Here is a 21,397-nt window from a genome sequence, read left to right as displayed (position 1 = left end):
AATAAAAATAAAAAAAAAACGAAGAAACCAAGAACAAAATTCAGCATTTAAACTAAAATACATAAAATAAGGATTAAAAAACAAAACCAAATAAATGAATATTAAAACCAGTTGTGTGTAGTTAATACTCATTGCCCTTCTCCATGTTGCTGTGCCAGTGGTGGATGGGTGTCCGAGGAAGCGCAGGGAGACTACAGCGGGGTAACGGCGAGGGAGAGGGACTCAAACGGGGACAAACACACCAAGGCCTTTTTTTTTTTCCCTTAAAAAGGCGTTCGCCCCAGGATGAAGGATGGGGGAAGGGCAGCCCTTCTCATGTGTGGGCCAGGGCCATGTGAGAGGGCCATGACGGGATGTGACATATAAACAGCTCGTCCTGCTGTTCGGGAAGAGGGAAGGAGAAGAATGATGCAACGCGTGTGCGGATACGCAACTCACACACACACACACACAAACAAACTCCATGGAGACGACAAAAGATAGAAGGGGAAAAAAGGTCATGAGAAGAGGTTCTTTGAAACACTGTCTGGAGATTTAGCACACAAGGGGTGGAGGGAAAGGTTGGGGGAAGTAGGGTGGTTGTGTGTGTGTGAGCGTCCAAGTCACCGAACGGCCAAAAAACACTGAGGGGCAAAATGAACACTTGGAGTCCCACCCTAACTGGAGAGACTGAGATGGTAGTCGAAAGAGAGACACCGCACCATCCAGAACATGGTCCCAATGTTTGTGTGTGTATATGTATGTGTGTGTGTGTGTGTGTGTGTATGTATATAATGCGTGTTTGTGATTACTCATAGGGTGGAATCAGTTGGTCCTCAGAGGGAGGTGCAGGGTGTGTCAGCACGTCGACCGGTAGGGGAGCTACAGGTTGGTTTCCCTTTAGCGCCGCCTGTCTCTGGGTGGAGGTCCGCTGCGGCTGCGGGATCTCCTGCCGCCTCCTCCTCCTACTCCACCACCTCCGCTGGCCCCAGGCGGCCGGCGGTAGCCGTCCCTCCGCTTATCCGCCTCCCGGTCCCTTTCTCTGTCTCTGTCCCTGCCACGGTCCCTCTCCCTCTCCCTCTCTCTGTCCCTGTCTCGGTCTCTCTCGCCTACGCCACCTTCACCACCTCCTCCTCCTCCTGTGCCTCCTCCCAGCTTTGTCCTGTCCCGGCGCTCCTCCTCACGCTTCTTCTCCTCTTCCTCCTCCTCCATCTCCTTCCTCCTCTTCTCACGCTCCTTGGCGCGTTCGGCACGGGCCGCATCTCTCTGAGCGGCCTGCGGAAAGAGACAGAAAGAACAGGAAGTGAGAGAGAGAGAGAAGACAGGAAGTGAGAGCAAGGCCAGACGCATGCATTTAAACAAACGGAATTAAACACAGCTGTAGTACCACACGGAGACACAGACAGAAGCACGGTCTCATAATGTAACACACACAGGCAAACAAGCATAAGAACACAAATCACAAATATAAACACACAAGGACAGACAATTAAGACACACAGACAGTAATATCAACACAGAGAAAGCAAAAGCAGATGATCACATTAAGCAACACTCACCTGCTCCTCCGTGAGGGGGAGCCAGTATATACAAGGGGCCGCTTTGGTTTTGCAGAACAGGTCATCCAGCAGTTTGGCTGGGGGCTCTTCTGGCACTTTTTCTGAACAGAAAAAAAACCCCCAACACATTTAGACTAGAGCCCTGACTCTACCAACTCTCTTACACACACACACACACTAGTCGCTCTGGTTTCGTGAGTTATTTAAGGTGAATAAGTTGTATAGCTTTATGAGTTGGACCAACTTTGATATCACTGATCAGTCTTACTGATATGCTCGGTACTCAGTATGTTAAGTTGATTGTGACTTGTAATGCAGCTAACCTGAACCCAGGACACACACGCTGAGGACATCTCCTTGCAAAGCCACCACCACCACCTCCTCCAGTGTTTCCCATACATTGACTTACTTGTGGTGGCCCACCACAATATCAACATTGACCTACCACACAATGATTTTTCAGATTGTACTAAATTGTGCTTAAATCTGGTTAGCATCATAACCACGCTGTGCTAATTTGTTAAAAACTGTTGCATTCAAGTTAATTCTGCAAACCAACCACCACAAATGGAATTCAGTTCTCTGGTAAACACGGTCCTCACCTTTTTTGTCGGTCTTCCTCTCCTTGCTCTTGCCCCCCGCTCCTTAGCCCTCCTCCCCTGTCGCGGGGCGTGGCGGCGTGGCCGACCTCCCTTCGTCGCCCGCGGCTGGAAGTCAGCGCACCTTGTTGGTCCCACTTTCGCGTTAGGCGTGTCCGTTCCCGTCGCTCCATTTCCCGTTCGCGCTCCGCCCACTGGTCGCGCTCCGGCAGGAGGGGAGGGGGCAGCGGGCCCCGCGCTCGGGCTCCAGGCGCCACCACTGGCCCGGCACCCACCACGGCACCGCCGCCCGCTGTCACCACGCCTCGCTCCTCGTCACCGGCCCTCTCGGCCAGAGGGAGACCACGGTGGAAGTCAAGCTGTGAGACACACAAACAGAGGACACAGATATATAGACACCACAAAGACACAGGAACAGACCCCCAAAAAAAAAAAATACACCACGCGCGCTCGTAAAGACAGGTCACTTCAGTGACAGGCCATTAAGAGGCTTCAAACCTCACCTCATTAATACACCTCTTACACAGTGCAAGACAAAAGGCCACAGAAGATAGGAGGAGAACAAAAAAAAACAGAACAGACGAGCCATTTTCCTGGCAATGCTGTGTTTTCTAATCAGATGAAACGAGAGGGTGGCCCATTCGACCACATCAAAGCGCCTCACCTCCTCCTGCTGACTGAAGTCCACCGAGAGGAATTTGGGGTTGCTCTGAGGCCACTTGACTCCATGGAGCGCTGTGCGTGTGGCTACGGCCTCCTCTGCACTGGCATACTGGAAGAGAGGGATTTAGAGAGGGGGAGAGAGAGAGAGTGAGAACAATAGTAAGTGTAGGCAGTCAAGGCAAAGTCAAACAAGATCTTGTGGAGGTGGTAAACCATCTGCTTTCTCTTTTCTACGAAAAGCAACTGCATTTTTTAACTCTGACATTTAACGATGAACTCATGGAGAACAGAAGAAAGAGAGGAGCAGGAGGAGGGGGGACTGCTCACCGTGACGAAGCAGTGAGATTTGATCTTGTCGATCCAGAAGTCATCCTCCAGCACGGTGCCGGTGCGGTTGAGGAGCTCCTTTAGCTGGCCCAGGGTGAAGGGCCGCACCTGCACACAACATGAGGCATGAGATATTTTTTCCAGTTTATGCAATCCATCTCTATGGCCTAAAACACAATCGGGACTAAATCAGGATTAAATCAAAGCTCACATTAAAAGCGTACCAGTGTTTCAGCCTGAGAGAAATGCTTTGACCCGTTTCTGTCAGTATAGCCACAAACACTTCAATGTGTGTTTGTAGCAGACACACAGGAGAAATGCGTAGAGGGGCATTAGTTACCAAACTGCCGTACCAAATTGCAGACGTGGATGATGTTGGAGACCTTGCCCCGCGGTGGAGAGGGCTGCTTGGCAGCGCGGACTGGGTCATCAATGGTGATGCTCACGCCAAACTTCTGCTGGCTTATGGATCGACGGACGAGTGTGTCACTGGGCATCACTGAGAGAGAGAGAGAGAGAGAGAGAGAGAGAGAGAGAGAGAGAGAGAGAGAGATCATGAAGCTTAACATATATATATTTTTTTTTTTAATGAAAAACAATGTGACATGTCCAGTTCCATCAGTTGCAGCGTTCTCCCATGACAAAACCCAATAAATGCCCTGAGGGAGAGACTAGAGTCTTCCAGCATTCTATTTAGCCATCATCCAAAGCAACCCACAGTACATGTGAGACATACATTTCCAGCTAAAAAGTAAAACCACAACCTTGGAGTCGTTACTAGTGAGAAACACTTCAAATTCAAAACGTTATTTCTAGCATGCCTTCTGTGACCATCTACTCTCACGTCTAAGCTACCACAGATTTGTTTCATCGTCCACTTCCCCAAGTTTTTATTTTTTGACCAATGCCATCTTCCCCTTCTCCTCACCTGTCTTCATGTCTGCATCGTGGCCAGAGGAGGGAGACTCGTGCGTTCCCATGGCAACCTGGAATGAGGTGTCCATCTTCTCGTCAGGGCTCACGCGCTCTTTGCCCTCTGCACCTTCATCCTCGTCCTCCTCCTCTTCCTCCTGCTCACTCCTCTTCGATTCCTTCTGTCCGTTCTCCTGCGCCTCAGAAGGAACCACCTGGAAAAGGGAACAAACAGATCAGACATCTGTTAAACACCACCATACAAAGTCAGTCAGACGCACACAATCCCATTTACACAACTCTCCATTTTAAGAGACTTACAGTGGAAACTGTGCAGTATATTAATGTCGTGGTCACAGACTTTTTTTGTATTTGTTACCTATATTCTTTTTTTGTATTCCCTTTTATGGGCTTTTTTTTATCAGTTCAATTGTAACCATATTTTATTCTCGTCTTTGTTTGTTCTTTTTACTTTTATGTGCGTAAAGCCCATCGAATTGTCTCTGTGTATGAAGTGTGCTATAAAAATAAACCTGCCTTGGCCTTGCAAATACTTTCTTAAGAAAGCTAAAGAACTTTACACTCTAAGCAATCAACCAGTTAGAGCAGGGGTGGGCAAACTTTTTGGCTCAAGGGCCACATTGGGTTTTGAAAATTAGCCGGCGGGCCACACAACAACCCCCCCCCCACACCACCACCATCACCACGACACACACATAAAAAAAATACATTTCTTATAGCCTATAATTTAGTATAAAAAGTATTTGTTTTAAAATATGAATTGCTTAAAAAAACTGCTCATTTTATTCTGTTTAACAAATGTATGAATTGAGCACTGTAAACTTTAAGACAGTAGGCTTTAATTCACGTTTATTTCTCAATAATAAATAGCGGATCTTCTGCCTGATCCGCTATAGCTAGTGCTGTACCTACGGCTGGGCCTTCTCACAGTTTTTAAATGGTCAGTAGTGGGAACTACTGTTGCCTTCATGATTTCCTTTTAAAAGTTTCTTATAAGGAGGAGATATCAATTATCAACAATGACAAGCCAGCTGGAACCTGCGGCTCTCTCTCCCCTCGAGTGCAGACGCGTTCCCAGTTAAATGGATCGCATGGCGCTCACGTTAGATCTGCATAAAGGAGATAACTAAGAGTTAACTTAGTTTAACATGATGTTTTGACATTGACATTGTACGTTCTCTAAGGAGAGTGAAAAGCAGTTTGCAGTAAAGCTAACCAACGTCGTCTCTATCGCAGGAGAAAAATAGCGAGCAGCCTGATAACCAAATGAAATGCTCGGCGGGCCGGATCCGGCCGGCGGGCCGCAGTTTGCCCACCCCTGATTTAGAGGAAGCCTAGTGGAGAGACAACTAAGTAGTCAGTAGAGTTGGCCAAGGCCTTGCACACCTGTGTGACTGTGCGTCGGATCTTCAGGTCCTGGTCGCCCCTGTCGCCTGCCTCCTCCTCCCCAGACAGAGGCGTCTCCTCTGGGTGCAGGTCCAGCACGGCCTCCTGGCCCAGGCTTGGACGGATGTCTGGGATCAGAGACTGCAGGAAAGGAGACACATAGCATGACTAATGACCGATTATAGAAAGCAGTACCCGAGGATCGTAACTATGTCATGCATGAATTAATGGTTCTCATTTTTTCCACTTTCCCTATATGCATGTGTGTACACAGTTAATATCAGTGTTACATACTGTCGGAAAAATAGCCATCGTCTGTAATATACGGTCATAATACTTACAGCATGAACCAGCTTTATATTTTTGACAGAGGTGAATATTAGGTAGAAATAGTCCTTGTGGTGGAATACCTCCTGACTAGATTTAGATAAATAAGTGGCGATCTGGCGCTACAGTTGGCAGTTAAGCGGATTACGGCTCCACAAGTACCTTCAGTGAGTCTGTGGTGATACTGATTGACGGCTTCTTGGCAGTGACGGCTGTACTTGCGCCCCATCTCCTCTTGCGACTGGCCCCTGTGGCGCTCTCCACCTCGGCCTCCGCACTCACCACAGCCGGGGACGGCTTATTAGCTGGGGGGCAAGAGGGAGAGGGACAAGGTGAGGGGCGGGGGAGTGGCTTGTTTCCATTGGTTTAAGGGTGCTAGGACCCTGAGGTAGATAGGACCCTGTGCTTACTTGCCTGCAATGTCTGCCAGAGCATGTCATCAAGATGGCCGTCAATTGGGAGACTTGCCTATCCAGATTTCAAACTACTCATTGTGTACCCTAAAACGTACCTTTAGCATGCACTTCATTCAGGGCTACCTCACAGGTAAAATTAAGGCACAGCGCAAGAGAGGTAATTATACATTGCTGGTACTCACTGAGGGATATTCTGCGAGTGGAGAAAGCCTTTGGTGTGGCGCTCTGTAACACACGAGAGAAAAAAAAACACACACACACAACCGAGGCCCAGAGGCAGAGGTGAGACACGAGGCAGTGGAAGGTAACGCTCCAGAGAAACGGAGAGAACACAGAAATATGGAGAGAGAGAGAGAGAGAGAGAGAGAGAGAGAGAGAGAGAGAGGGAGAGAGAGAGAGAGGGACATCTGGAGAGACCACCCAGGGGTGTACCACTTCCCTGTTCCCATTACAGAACATTAAAAGGCCATTTCAGACCACCCTGCCAGCTCACCACGAGTTCCCATGTGTGTGTGTGTAAATACACTGAAAGTGATGATCTAAGCTTTAGTCTGCTAAGACTACTTGGAAGTTTCTGGGAAGTCAAGTGCTCTGGGCTGTGTTTGTCCACACACATACACTCTCTCTCTCCACGAAAAAAAACACACACACACAACCGAGGCCCAGAGGCAGAGGTGAGACACAGGCAGTGGAAGGTAACGCCTCAGAAAACGGAGAGAACACAGAAATAATATGGAGAGAGAGAGAGAGAGAGAGAGAGAGAGAGAGAGAGAGAGAGAGAGAGGGTCAGGGCCAGATACAAGGCCTGGCGACCATTACAGAGCAGGGGAGGCAGAAGAGGACATCTGGTAGAGACCACCCTCCCAGATACAAGGCCTGGCGACCATTACAGAGCAGGGGAGGCAGAAGAGGACATCTGGTAGAGACCACCCTCCAGCTCACCACTTCCCAGTTCCCATTACATTAACATTATATTATTCAGGCCATTTCAGACTAATGATGCCTGTATCAGTGTGAGTGTGTGTGTGTGTGTGTGTGTGTAAAATACACTGAAAGTGCTGCATCTAAGCTTTAGTCTGACTATTAAGACTACTTGGTTTTGGGAGTTTCTGGGAAGTCAAGTGCTCTGGAGCTGTGTTTGTCCACACACATACACTCTCTCTCTCCGACATACACACACACACACATATACACATGATACTGAGAAGACTCCTCAGCAGTTTCTAAAGTTCCTATAGATTTCAAAACACAAGCACGTCTCTGTTACATAAAGCAGACTCATGGGTGGAACAGATTAACTGAGATCTGCTGTAGACTGTGCTTCCTTACATACATATAAGCTAATAGTGCAAAAGCTGTTACATTATTATTAATTTTAAATCAAAATTACTGCCACCTTATTAGGATGATGGGCTACTGTAAATCGTGATTTTTTTAAAAACCATGTAGCCAATTCCTTCACTTTAGGATTAATGGGCAGTCTTTGACAAGAGTCATTTCAAATCTTTAAAATAGGAAAAAAAGTTCTATAAAATGGATAAATGACTACTTATTTCCTGGTACCATTGACACCTGATCTCCACTGGGTTGGCTATGGCCCAATCGCACGTCTGCATGTACTGTATATAGGCAACAAACGTCCAATCATAGGAGGCTGAGATGTTTGTGAGGAAATGGGACAGCTGGTTGGCAGATGGGCTCTGTTTGGAGTTCAGTAGGGGTGGGGCTTTGGCATGTGAGGTCTGCCCTTGGGAGAGGCAGCAGTCCATGTTGTTAATAGGGGGGCGAGGTTCAGTCTTTGGTGGGACAGATATATGCGTATCAATCAGCTAAGACCACCAATGAGCAGTTGCAGAAGAGCATGACAGGTGGGTGGGTGGTCACGCTGATCTGACAAACTAGCCCCATTTGCAGACTTCAAACAGTTCAGTGGGGCTGGGTCAGCAAATCTCCCTAACTTTGCCAGACATTTTGGCCACAGCAAGAGCAGTCCTTTCGGGAAATTATTTCTGGTGTTTCCATAGTGCGTCTGATCATTTGACAGAACAATGGGGTGAAACAGTCATACTGTCCTGTTCACTGGCCAGGGACCAGATTTGACAGGTCAGCTTTGTCCATGTGGTGACGCACAAGGTGATCAAATCTTTAATGAAATGTCCAAAAGCATACACATTGGAAAAGGCAGAGCAATCTGTCCAAGACCACGACAAATGTTTTTGATAAAGACTGTGAATGTCCTTGTTTAAGAGGCGTGTATATTCCCTTTCGATTATCACCAGGAGCATAAAAAGGAGACGTCTGGAAACCGTTTTGTTTGTAATGTCCAACCAGTGACAGTCGTCTGGTGACTTGTGTGATGCCGTGACCTCATTTTTTCATTGTATCAGCAGCCCTGTGGTTCCATTGACTTCCTTTTGGCAAAATGTCCAACTGCAAGGCAGAGACCACCAACATCACCACAGCCGAGCTGCTGATGGAATTCGTTCACATCTCACAGCCTTGACCTCGCCCCAACAGTCCAATCAACCGCTCCTCTAAGCCCTCGCCGTGGCAACGTGGCCATTGTTGCCAAAGGTGTTCCACTGCAGTGCAGCTTCTGGGGGCCTACATCAGGTATAGCCATGGCGCTTGGGAATAGTGTCACAGGTGGAGGAGAGGTAGTAGTAGTAGTAGTAGTAGTATGCAGGTACCAATAGGGGCAATGGAAGAGGCATGAACACCTTTACAACAGAGCAATCAAGGGATGGGGAGTTGAAACATGAGTTGGCTCCCTGTGGCTTTCTGCCTAGGAACAGTGCCAGCAAAGTACTATCCCAGGACAAAAAAAAACAGCACAAAATGTCCCTTGGCCCACAACTGTTAACGTTATGTGGAGCAAAAAGGCTAGCATGTGTTTATCTACACTAAAGATAATGACCAATGATGAAAGGTTAAATTTCAACCCAACAGAAAATTGGGGCAAAATGGTAAAAAGAGTCTACCTATAGCATTAGAGAGTGGTAGTATAATTTAAGAGGTGAGTGAAATCCAAATCTCAAGAGTTAGAACTTTACACAGAGTAAAGAATTGTTTACGCTACCAAAATAGTCACTACTTCCAAGACATAGAATAGTTTTCTGAGGGATGTTAAAATGGCTTTATGAGATTCTGAATAATTATTGAAGAAAAAATAATAATAGATGTGAAAAAAAAACAAGTGTTGTAAAGGGTTCTAGTGATAATCTTAAAGTGAGATACACTGCTGGGCTGTGCCTAATCCTGATGCCTCCTCCTGGGACACTGGTGGATGTGTGGGAGCCTGACGTAGATCTTACCTCCTCGCTGGCATCCGAAGCCTTCTCAGGCTCATCCATGACTGGCTCCTTCACTTCGCTACAGGGGTGGGAGAGATACAGAGGCAGCGGAACAGATGTGATGGAAAGAGAGAGAGAGAGAGTGAACAGGATAGATGAATAAATAGAGAGGAAAATATCATTAGTAAAAGCAGATTCAATAGAAACAGAGACCATGTGGGTGGCTGGGGGTGTGACTAACTAAATCAAGTTTGAAACATATGTGGGTATTAAATGCTACCTACAAATCTGTGACTGCACAAAGAAAAATGAAAAATGTTTTCAGCAATGCCATGTGTTTCAAGAACTGAACACACAGAGCTTAAAACAGGATAAGGAAAGAAATTATTTAGAACATATACTAATGACCAAGACATCACATTTCATAATGAAAATATATCATCTCAGCAAATCATTGCAAAATTCACTTTAACATGCTAGTCTGAACTGCACCAAAATACAGTAATATCAACAACACTGCAGCAGTTTTGTAGTGCCAACCACATATGGTGTTAACATCTTGCGTTATTTTTTGTTAAACAAATAAAAATATGACATGGGGGAATACACGGTGAGGGCTGTGGGCAAAAACACCCTGATCGCACTGCTTCTATTCCAACATCAGGCAGGCTAAGGACATATCAGGGATACATCAGCATCGCTAGCGCTGCCCACTGCATACCCCCCTCCCTCCTCCTTTCTACCGCGGAGTTTCATTCCAAACAAAAACTACATACGCATTACGCTTCCAAAACGACGCCGATTCACACAAGCAGAACACTAAAACTGTTATAATTGTTACACCGTGACAGCGACGGGGGCCACGGACACCTTGATCGAGAAGGAACAGTGTAGCGACATTCAATCTCTCCTCCTACCTCACCCGATCTTATTCTCTTCGGACAGCATTACGTCGGGACCTGCCCTAAACCTAAAGAACTAATTCCCGATTTAGTAGCAGCTGCTGTAGCGTTTTAAATTACCGGCAATAAAAACCGGCTCGGAGCAGCACTTCACTGTTGGCCTGAACGCTGCGTTATCAGTCAAATACAACGAGGAGTACAGCCATGTTGGATAAAAGGAGGAATGAGAGACGAGAGGACCCCATCATTGCAAGCTCACCGGCTGCAAGGCTGTCGTGTCGAATGCCTGACAGAATTTTTTCTACGACATAAATTCGTGACAATCCAGGCAGCTATAGATTAAACCACGGCTACGGTAGGTTTCCTAAATACTAATTAAATTCTAAACTCAGTTTCCATTTGGGATTTCATTTTATTATTAACCATAGCGCCGTAGGCAAATCCTATTTGTGGTAGGCCTACTTTCTTTTAGCATACAGCTTCCTTCGTTCATTCACTCATTCATTCCGTAGCATGACTTGAATTGCAGCACAAGCATTAATACACCAGTGTGAAAGAAGAACAGGGGCTTTGAATGTTATTGAAGTCTTGTGTTGTTGGACATTTGTTACCCTTCTGAATTCACATAAAGCTGTGTAATAATGTAGGGATTATGTGCAGGATATTTATGCATACTACTATTCTCCCCCTTCTCGGCACACAAGCAATAAAAACCCAACATCTAGAATCCGTGTGTGAAACTTTAAAAGGGAGACTAGCAGGGAGATACTATTTGTACTCATCATTTCTTACATTCATGCACACAAAATATATAATTTCATTGTTTGTTTGTTTTTTATCTTAGTATTCTTTTCTTTGTGTTTGTGTAACAGGATGCAATTTTACAAGTTATACACCGGAGATGATGTTTAATTACATGAGCTATTGCTTGGGGACACAGTAGCCAATATGCATGTAATCATAGCCAGCTAACTAGTCTATGCACACATCATGGCAATTACTGTAAACACCTTTCTCTACAAGACTGTATCCATGAGCCAATTGCTACAGTTCTAGCTGTAATTGTGTGTTTCAAATAAATTATAAATAACAACCCAAAAATAAATAAACTGTCATCGGAGAACATGGACTTCAAGCAGGAGTATGTTTAGCCCGTGCTTGACAATATTTCCCTATTATTATACGGCTCTTCACAATGCAAGTAGAACGCTCCATTGACTTGAATGGGATTTCCCAAAGTTCTACCGGTCATTATTTTCGTCTAAGGACCTCTAAATAATGACCGCTGTCAATAGCAACGGATTTTCATTCAAAAGTGCAGGCAGACGGTTGATCAGTTGTGTTTTAAAGAACATTTGCGTTTGTTGCGAACTATTTGTTTCTTAGCAAAAGCCACAACGAAACGGTAACAAATAGGAAATGTAAAGAGATATATTGTGGAGTTTATTTTTTTTCGTTTTGGCAAGTAACCGTATAATAAGCGGGATAATGTATAGAACGCCGGTCATTATTGGAAAAATAAGTCCATTCAGGGCGAAGAAAGACCCCGTCCGGTTTGCCCTGTCGGGACTTATTTTCCCAATAATGACCGGCGTTCTATACATTATCCCTTACTAATTAAACACCATCCTCAGTCATACCAGCAGCTGCTGTAACAATTTATTGCTCAATATGTGCCTTTTAACAGACCTGATTGAATCTTTTTCCTTTGTTTCCTCTCCTACATGTTCTTCTCTCTTCTCTGGTTTCTTCTCCTCAGATTCCACCTCTGGACAGAGCTTCTGTTGGAAAGCAAAACAACAAAATGGAGGTAAGGGACACGGGCAACATAAATAAAGAACTGTGCAACCGGTTTGGTTAATGAGGCAGTTGAGATGTTGAGTCCTGCTTGTTTGAGATCTGCCTATGCTTGACTGACCTTGTTTTTGTTTATATCCTCATCGTTCACAGCCTTCTTTTCCTCTTCCTCCTCTTGAATGTGACCACGTCGCTTGCGTGCTGGCGTGACTGGGGGCTCATTCAGGCTCTCGGGTTTCTGAGCCTTTGCTTTCTCTGGGGACTCCTTCTGGGGGGCTCCAGACTAAAGGGAGAGGAGAAGGCATCTAAATGCATCCAAGTTCACAAAGCAGACTGGCTTTCAGAAGAGAATGCATAGAAGGTATGAAAAATAGTGGGAAAGCCATGCAAAGGGATCAGCGAACGAGCGGACAACCAGTGTGGCATGAGGAAAGAATACCTATAAAAGTAACACATTTAGAGCTATGCAACCAGTGTCCCCTTCCAGTTAGTTTTAAGCTTTAACTAACTGATAGACATAATACTACTCTGAATACAGTGCATCCCTTTTGCTACCTAGCTCAGATTTGTAAAGGTAGCATGAATAACTACAACCAACAAACACAGTGAAATTATCCACTTCAACAAACAAAAAGAGACCATATAATGACTACTCTGCAACTTTTTCCATTTAGATTTGAAAATGTTCTCAAGGCACTTGAGAGTTTGATAAATGTTAATGCTTTTGAAAAACCTATATGTGTATTTGTTTGTTTTTGTTATGTTAGTGCATATGATTGTTTATGTTTAACAGTAACAACCTCCAGGGCCTTTGAATAAACCTTTAAGACAAAACTAGGACCTATGAGATGTTGTGAAATGTAACCATTAGTTGAATTATTGTACTCTCTCTTCTCCTGACCAGCCAGCACACTCGATGATGTAGTTAGTATGAATGACATCCCTGACGATCATCCAAAAGGCCAGAAGATGAGAGCGAGAGAGACAGAGAGATTTAAAGATTAACCGACATGACCACTCACCCTCTTACAAGCGGAAGAGGAGCGGCTTTTTTCCTGCGAGGAAGAGGATGATCCCGAAGAGCGTGATGAGGAGGAGGATCCAGAGTCAGAATCAGATGAACCCGAGTCGCTGGATGAAGAAGAGTCCCTCCTCCTCCTCTTCTCTTCCTTCTTCTTCTCCTTCTCTCTTTCTCTTGACACGTCAGCCTCCTCTGGTGGGGGAGAAGGGGGTAGCCCTGTTGCAGGGGTCATCTTCTCCTCTGCTGCTCTGGGTGCATCTGCTGCTTTGGTGGATGACTGCGTCCCCTGATCTGATTTCTTGCCCTCCTCTTCCTGAAGAGCATCTCTTATTTTGGGTTTCTCCTCTTTTCCCTCCGTGAACTGGATGTGTGGGGCCGTCCCCGAGCATTCTCCCTCGTACCAGTCGGGTCCATGGGACCCTGAGACTACGACGCCCTGCCTGACGAGTTTCTGAGGGGAGCCCATCCCGGAGGGGACCTGAGGACCCTGCGGGGCTCCTTCCCCTTGGCCTGCTTTGGTGGGGGAGTGGAGAGGGGAAGGGGCTTGTGGGAAGGGGCTATCTGAGAAGGTGCGGGGTGCCTTGACCACAGAAGTGGCAGAGGAAGAAGGAGGAGGAGAGAGCACAGGGGCATCTCTCAGGAAACGGAATTTCTTGGAGGAAGACTGGGGAGACGGGGGCGTAGTGACTGGGGGGGATTTCGGCGGGAAGACTCCCGTGTGTTGGGAGGCTCCCAATGGCTCGCCACTCTCTGCACCCCTTCCCTCTGTTGCCACGGTCTTACCAGGGGCACCAAGCTGGAGGGCAGGAGAGTGGGAAAAGCCCCCAATCTCACGGCCGCGTTTCCAAGGAGGCAGACGGCTCTCCCTCTCCTTCTCTAGTATCTTTTCCTTTTCCTCCCTCTCTCGCTCCAAGGCTGCCTTCTCCCTCTCCTGCTCAGCTGCCTTCAGCCTCTCTCGCTCCAAGGCTGCCTTCTCCCTCTCCTGCTCAGCTGCCTTCTCCCTCTCCTGCTCAGCTGCTTTCAGCCTCTCTCGCTCCAAGGCTGCCTTCTCCCTCTCCTGCTCAGCTGCCTTCAGCCTCTCTCGCTCCAAGGCTGCCTTCTCCCTCTCCTGCTCAGCTGCTTTCAGCCTCTCTCGCTCCAAGGCAGCCTTCTCCCTCTCCTGCTCAGCTGCTTTCAGCCTCTCCTGCTCCAAGGCTGCCTTCTCCCTCTCCTGCTCCAAGGCTGCCTTCTCCCTCTCCTGCTCAGCTGCTTTCAGCCTCTCCTGCTCCAAGGCTGCCTTCTCCCTCTCCTGCTCAGCTGCTTTCAGCCTCTCCTGCTCCAAGGCTGCCTTCTCCCTCTCCTGCTCAGCTGCTTTCAGCCTCTCCTGCTCCAAGGCAGCCTTCCTTTCCTCTCTCTCGTGCTCTAATGCACGCTCTCTTTCAAGAGCCCTCTCCTTCTCCTCTGTTTCCTTCTTTTCTTGCTCCATGAGACGCCTCTTCTCCTCAAGTGCTCTCTCCCTCTCCAGAGCTTCCTCTTTCTCCCTTCTTTCCCTCTCCAGCGCTTGTTCTCTCTCTAACCTCGCTTTTTCTTCTTTCTCGATGGCTTTTAGCTTCTCCAGTCTCTCTCGTTCTAGAGCTTGCTCTTTTTCACGCCTTTCCTGCTCCAGTCTCTCCCTCTCCAAAGCCTGTTCCTTCTCAAACCGTTCTTTTTCCAGTCTCTCTCTCTCCAGGGCTTGTTCTCTCTCGATTCTTTCTTTCTCCTTTCGTTCTTTCTCAAGTCGCTCCCTCTCCAGGCGCTCCCTCTCCAATCGCTCCCTCTCCAGGCGCTCTCTCTCGATTCTCTCTTTCTCCTTTCGTTCTTTCTCAAGTCTCTCTCTCTCTAATCTCTCTTTCTCCTGACGCTCTCTCTCAAGTCTCTCCCGCTCCTGTCGTTCTCGTTCCAGCCTCTCCTGACGTTCTTTCTCGAGCCTCTCCCTCTCCAGTCTTTCTTTCTCCAACCTCTCTCTCTCTAAAGCCTTTTCTCTTTCAAGCCTCTCACGCTCCAGAGCTTGCTCTCTCTCCTGCCGCTCTCTCTCCTTCTGTTCTATTTCCTTCATTTCTCGTTCCAGCCTCTCTCTTTCCAAAGCCTGTATTCGCTCTAGCCTTTCTCTCTCCAGACGTTCCCTCTCAAGGATTTGTTGTCTCTCCCTCTCCAATCTTTCCCGCTCCAAACCCTGTTGTCTCTCCCTCTCTAATTTCTCTCTTTCCAAAGCCTGCTCCCTCTCCAATCGCTCCTTTTCCAGTCGCTCTCGCTCCAAAGCTTGTTCTCTCTCCCTCGCCTCTCTTTCTTGGACCAGGGCTCTCTCCCTTTCAAGCTCCAGAGCTTTCCTCTCCTCTCTCTCCTGTTCGAGTGCTTTGAGCCTTTCTTGCTCCCTCTCCCACTGCCTCCCTCTGTCTTCGTTTTCCCTCTGCCAAGGTAGCTGAGGCTCATGGTCCTGCTTCAGCGAGTCCCTTTCTTCCATGGTGGTGCGAACGACACTTACTGGGCCCTGGCTGTGAACATGAGGGCCTCCAATGACAGAGATGGATCCTGGGTAGCCCAGAGCTGCCGAGGCGTTGGCAGTGTGCGTGATGGCAGACACTGCGCCATCCTGGTGACCTCTCCCGGGAAACACAGCGGCACCTGCGGTGGCATCTTCCCGTCCCTGGGCTTCGTCTCGTCCGCGTCTGACCACTCCTGAGAAGGCCCCCTCGGACTCCATCTTGCGTGCCAGCATTGACAGGGGGCCGGGTCGGCGGTCTGCAGCGCCACTCTGTGGCTCAGGGCTGCTACTGCGGCTGCCGCTGCTGGAGCTGCCCGAGCTGGACGTGCTGCTGGTGCGCTGCCTGGGCGGGGGTTCTTCCTCGGGGCTAGGGGGGCTCTGCTTAGGAGTGTCTGGCAGAGGGAAGGAGAGCTCTGGGGGAGGTGAGGGCGGTGGCGTGGGCTGGCGCAGCTGCTGGGACAGCAGCGGAGGGATGTGGGGCTGAGGCTGCTGCCGGGAGCCCCCAGACCGCTCTCTGGCCAGCTGGGCCCTGGGCGGCAGCTGCTGCTGCTGCGGCAGCGGCTGCTCTCCTCGATTTCTACGCCTCGCGTTTGCATCCCAGTCGTCATCATCGTCATCCTCGTCCTCGTCTCCTCCTTCACTCTCCTCGTCGCTGTCTGCGGGGGCACGGCTGGAGGACGGGCCCTTGTCGCCTGCCACCACACGCACTGACAGGGCGGCCACAGAGGTGGGCAGAGGCGCGGGGGCAGAAGAAGACGGGGGCCCTGCTGGCGCCTCCCTCTCGCGGGTACCGTCCGCATTTGCCTCACCTGCCGAGACCCCGTAGCCCTCGCCCACTGAAGGGGGCAGACTTTTGTGCTGGTCAACTAAATCAGGGGCGACATCCTGGTGGAGAGACGTGCAGGAGAGGGCAGGTTGAAGAGGAGCCAGAGTCTAAACTCTGATCCAAAAACACAAACAGTAGCTCAACCATGCAACAAACTAGGTAAGACTAAATCAATTTGCCCTGAATGATGCAGCATGCACTGGACTAGAAGTATGAAACATAGGGTGATATGTAGCCTAGGGACCCTTTAGATTAAATTTATACCCAAATTTAGTAATGGAAGACCTAATTAGTAAACTATAAAAGTATGTATATGCCTTTCTTTTGCTTTTCCTTGATAACCAACCATCATCAATAACCCCTTTCCACAAAGATGTCATCAAAATCATATATTCTACGGTTTAGATGTACAAACTCTGTGCAAAAAGTGCAAACTTCACACTAACATGGAATGAGGAATGTTTTCCACACATGCAAAGAACACTCTGTTGTGTAAAAGAGGAGCTAACCTGGTTTGGGGCAGGACATGCAGGACCATCACTGGCCTCCCTCTGGTCATCTTGGTCTGTGCCTAAGATATGAAACATTTAGTTTCCGACTGAATCACAAGCCACATATACACGTACACAGACTCACACTGGTACGGTGCTGCTGTTACTTTACTTGCTACAACTGAAAACGTAGGCGTATGACGTGATAGGCATACACCAAACAGAGCAGAGGCTTAAAACAATACCATCATCAACACACACGGCCAGCATAAGCATGCAGCCTGTTGTAGTCTGCTGGGACATGCAGGCTAAAATCTTACCGTCTGTCTCTGCAGCCTCTCTGGCCTCTCTCTCCAAGCGTTGTCTCAGGAGCTCCTGTTGCTTGGCCAGGTACTGTTTGATGAAGCTGTTCTGACTCATCTCCTCTCCTATCTGAAATGCATAACACCACAACAGCCCACCACTACATCAAACTGCAGTGACAATAACAACCTGTCACTCACACTGGCCTGGACTGCCTCCTTTGTGAGGCTTTACTCAGGGTAGATTCAGATTGTATGGGTTTTCTTTTGCCATGCTCCTCAGACAACTAAATATTTATCAGTGTGCAATAAGTGGGCTTCCTTCTTGAACTTCCAGGTCATATAATAATATAAAAAATATATAGTATACTATACATAACAGCACAAAGAAATGGATAATTCCACATGACTTAAATGATTGCTGACACAATTCATGCAAAAATAATGGGGGATCTTTCATATCCTAGAATTGTGTTCATGTCAACTACGCAAGCAACCTTTTAAGCAAAAGTTTCCTGAAAGTCTAGCAATCTCAATGGTTCAAGACTGAAATGTTTACTCGACGATGCATTACCTGATGGAAAACATAAAACAACATTTTAAATTCTGTACAAGATTCTAATGTCAGTGAATATGACTAGTATTCATATTGTTTTCCTTTCTATGCTTGCATACACTGCCATCTGTTTGAGGTAAAATGCATTGTGTCCAGTGATGTTCAGTGCAACCCATTCCATTTTCTGACACACACACCTGTGAATTTGGTTGGAGTCCTATGTGATGTGTTGAGGTCTTCTGAAGGTTCTCCAGCATCAGAGCCTGATATCACACACACAAAACACACACACACGACCTTTATAATATGTTATAGAAATGGGCTCTCAACACAGTGAAATTAGTTCTATGCTATGCGAATTCACTCTTATTGACTTCATCAGCTAATAAAACATTTGAAATGAAAATGGCAGGAGATACATCAACCATTTGTAACACAGGAACTTATTCCTAGCATCTATTCGACCACTAAGATTCTGCATCTGTCATTATCAGGATTGCGTTTTTATCACATAAATACCCTGAAGTGAATCCGAGACATCAAAAGAAGTGTGTAAGCGTTCACAGTTATCGTCACAGCATAGTACAACAGTTTTGATATTGGCCCAACGTCAGGGTGAATTCACATCTATATTCACACGCGAATCCAGCACGGTTTGCATCCTGGAAGGCTTCAAGCAAATATCTGGCAAACAAATCACTCAGACAGACAGATATGTGTCCTCACGACAAGCGCGCAACTAAGAAAATTCATTAGCCAGCTAGCCAGCTAACACATCATTTCTCCGCCCACACTCAGCAGAGTGACAGTTGCCAAGGTAGCTGCAATTATTATCTATGGCCATATTAACATTGGTGAGAAAATTGTGTCGATAAACTAATAGTTGCGTTAAAATTATTGATGTCTATCAGTGCAAATCTCTCCAAAGTACTTGATGAGCGCGCCCCCGTTTCATAACCCCCTCCCTCCCCCTCCCTCGTGCACGCTAAACACACAAAGCGCGGACTCGCCGACAAGTTAAAAACTAGTGGCTAGTAGCTAGCGTCTGATAAACACTCTCGCATGGCAGCAAGGCTGTGCATCACTTGGCCCGTAGGTAGTTAACACTTTGGCTCATCATTTCTCAAACAGCAAGGTTCTTAGCTACAAACGTTTCAGATAAAACGCGGCAATCTAAATATGCACGCATGGTCGTAGTCGCACAGCGCGAGCTCATCCAGCCATCAAACCACCAACACTTGGCCTATCGCTAAGACCTCAGTGTAGCCACTGTAGGCAAACGATTTTAACCCTGAAAGAGGTGATCAAACTCACCCCTTTTAATCGTTTGATTAGGGCATTCTTCTGCCCACTCTTGGATAGGCCTCTTTCCTCCAGTGCAGCTTTAAGATCCGCCACACGAAGCGAATGAAGCGGCCTCCCGTCCAGCGTAACATCTTCGAGGTCCGCCATCTTGCATCCCCTTCGCCCGTTCTCCAGCTCCAGTCACCGCAACGCCTTCCTCCTCCCGACGTCGGAGAACTACTGTTTCCGGTGAAGGCGGAGTCGGGCATTCAAAGACAACCAGTGATGGGTGGAAGGAATCATTTTTAAAATAAACCTACAATGTATTGGCTTATTGTTCACACAGCAGAACTGCCAATGTAATTCAGTAAGCTAGGGGGGTTGTATAGGCTATGTATGTGAGAGGGGAATAAAATGAACCTTCTTTGCCTGTTCATAGTCCCCTCTGATGTATGTTGCTCTGCCTCACTTCAGACAATTGATGGCGCCTGTGTGCAACATGAATTCCTGAAGTGGTGTGAACGACCCAGCCTACCAAATCGTCTTGTTGCATTTGATCAACACATAGGCCTGCACTGTTGACACAGTTGATACAGATTTCCTGTCATTCCAGGACACACAACCCCCAGCCTCTGGCAAGTTGAATCCTTGTTCGGCTTAAAAGAGATCAAATAGGCCTATTAAGAAATAGGCAATTTCTTAAATGTATGAATCCAACACTGAAACTTTTTGATTCACAATAAGTTAAATAGCGCTTTGTGAACTTGGGCAGCTTAGCTTGTTAAAACATCTTGCCATTTTATTTGGACCTGCATTAGGTTGAGAAACAGATGTTGTAGGCCTAGCCTTATCCTTTTACCACCTTAGAATCTAAGGCCTAGTCCACACGTACCAAACCGATCTTTTTTTACTCACTGGAACCATATCAAGAATATTTGCGTCCAAACGGATCTATCTCAACACGACTCAACACTTCATTTGCCAGGCCTATAGGTGGCACTGTTTGTTACAGAAATTGACCAAAGCTTGCGCGCTGTGTAGGCCATACAAACCTGTCTATGATACAAACAGACAGAGTAGGCTACGATGAAAATGGCTAGTGCAAGGAAACCAGAATTGTTTGTGTGGACTGATAGTGAACTGTCAACTGTAAAACTAATAAACTTAATTTTTACGGTTTGTGAAGGGTGCAGTCCCGTCCTTTATTTGGCTAACGTAGGTACAAATAATCTCCTTTACTTTCTTTGGTAGGATAGTCCGCGATTCACATTAGTTTTGGCTATCACCGCAAGTGCATAGGCTACTAAAGGCTAGGCGTACCCAAGTTCTAGGCTATTCTGTAGCCACATTTATAATATTGCTATAATACCTTCGTTAGTAACAGTCGATACTTTTGCCTGCATCAAATCACGCATTCGCATTTAGTGTGCATCTACCATAGGCTTAACATGAGTTCTAAGCGTCTTTGTATGCTCATATTTGACTTACTAGACTATGAATGCATTTATTTATGTTAAGACATGTAAAATAAATGAATGACACCGGCACTACGCACAAATTAATTTAGATAGATAGATAGATACTTTATTGATCCCTAGGGGAAATTCAAGGTCACAGCATACAGACAACATACACACACACATTCATTAACAGCAGAAAAAGTAATTAAAATAATATATATTATATAATATAAAAACACAGCTAAGCAATAAGGACTGTAGAAGATAAAGAATATACTAAATATACTAAAATACAAATTGTACTAAATAAAACTTAATCTAAATCAATTCTAAAAAACAATATCCACATAGTGGGTGATTAATCAATCAGGTGCGCTTGCAATGATTAATGTAATTAATGTAATGTAATTAATTTAAACTTACACCGCACTTCCCTAATAACTTCTGACTAGTTCTCTCGCGTCACTGACAGTAGCTATAAATGCATTAAAAAAAACACCGGGATAAACAGTGTTCAGTCCACCAAGTCATAAACTATTGGCGCTGAGCAGCACCAGTTGTGATATTTATCCTACTGAGTGTAATCGTAGGTAATGTCATGTATGAAAACTAGTATTGTTAGGCAATACTATAAGTCCAGGTCAGCTGAGGTGTGGCGATGACATCATCAATACGCAAGTATGCGGTTTCGCCGTCCAAACGAACTCACAAGGGCTACCCAAACTCGTGCTTTCTGAATGCTTTTATCTTTTCTCGCACTGATTGTTGCAGTGCTC

The 21,397-nt window shown here is 46.7% G+C and overlaps 1 protein-coding gene across 1 annotated transcript; it reads right to left on the bottom strand.

The window, feature by feature from the left end:
- Positions 1 to 725: 725 nt before the first annotated feature.
- On the bottom strand, positions 726 to 19,380 carry acin1a (apoptotic chromatin condensation inducer 1a). Its single transcript, XM_048254640.1, is given in 21 exon segments — positions 726 to 1,254; positions 1,539 to 1,639; positions 2,141 to 2,174; positions 2,177 to 2,265; positions 2,268 to 2,496; positions 2,802 to 2,909; positions 3,128 to 3,235; positions 3,481 to 3,626; positions 4,056 to 4,254; positions 5,447 to 5,587; positions 5,936 to 6,078; positions 6,372 to 6,414; positions 9,504 to 9,561; positions 12,074 to 12,165; positions 12,303 to 12,464; positions 13,204 to 14,121; positions 14,197 to 16,587; positions 17,038 to 17,099; positions 17,340 to 17,451; positions 18,075 to 18,140; positions 19,192 to 19,380. Coding segments are annotated over 21 exon segments (5,715 nt in total). The 5' UTR covers positions 19,330 to 19,380; the 3' UTR covers positions 726 to 879.
- Between the last annotated feature and the right edge of the window lie 2,017 nt (positions 19,381 to 21,397).

This window comes from Alosa alosa, chromosome 1 (genome assembly GCF_017589495.1).
Source record: "Alosa alosa isolate M-15738 ecotype Scorff River chromosome 1, AALO_Geno_1.1, whole genome shotgun sequence".
In the NCBI taxonomy this organism is placed as follows: domain Eukaryota; kingdom Metazoa; phylum Chordata; class Actinopteri; order Clupeiformes; family Clupeidae; genus Alosa; species Alosa alosa.
This window is presented reverse-complemented; position numbering and strand designations above follow the sequence as displayed.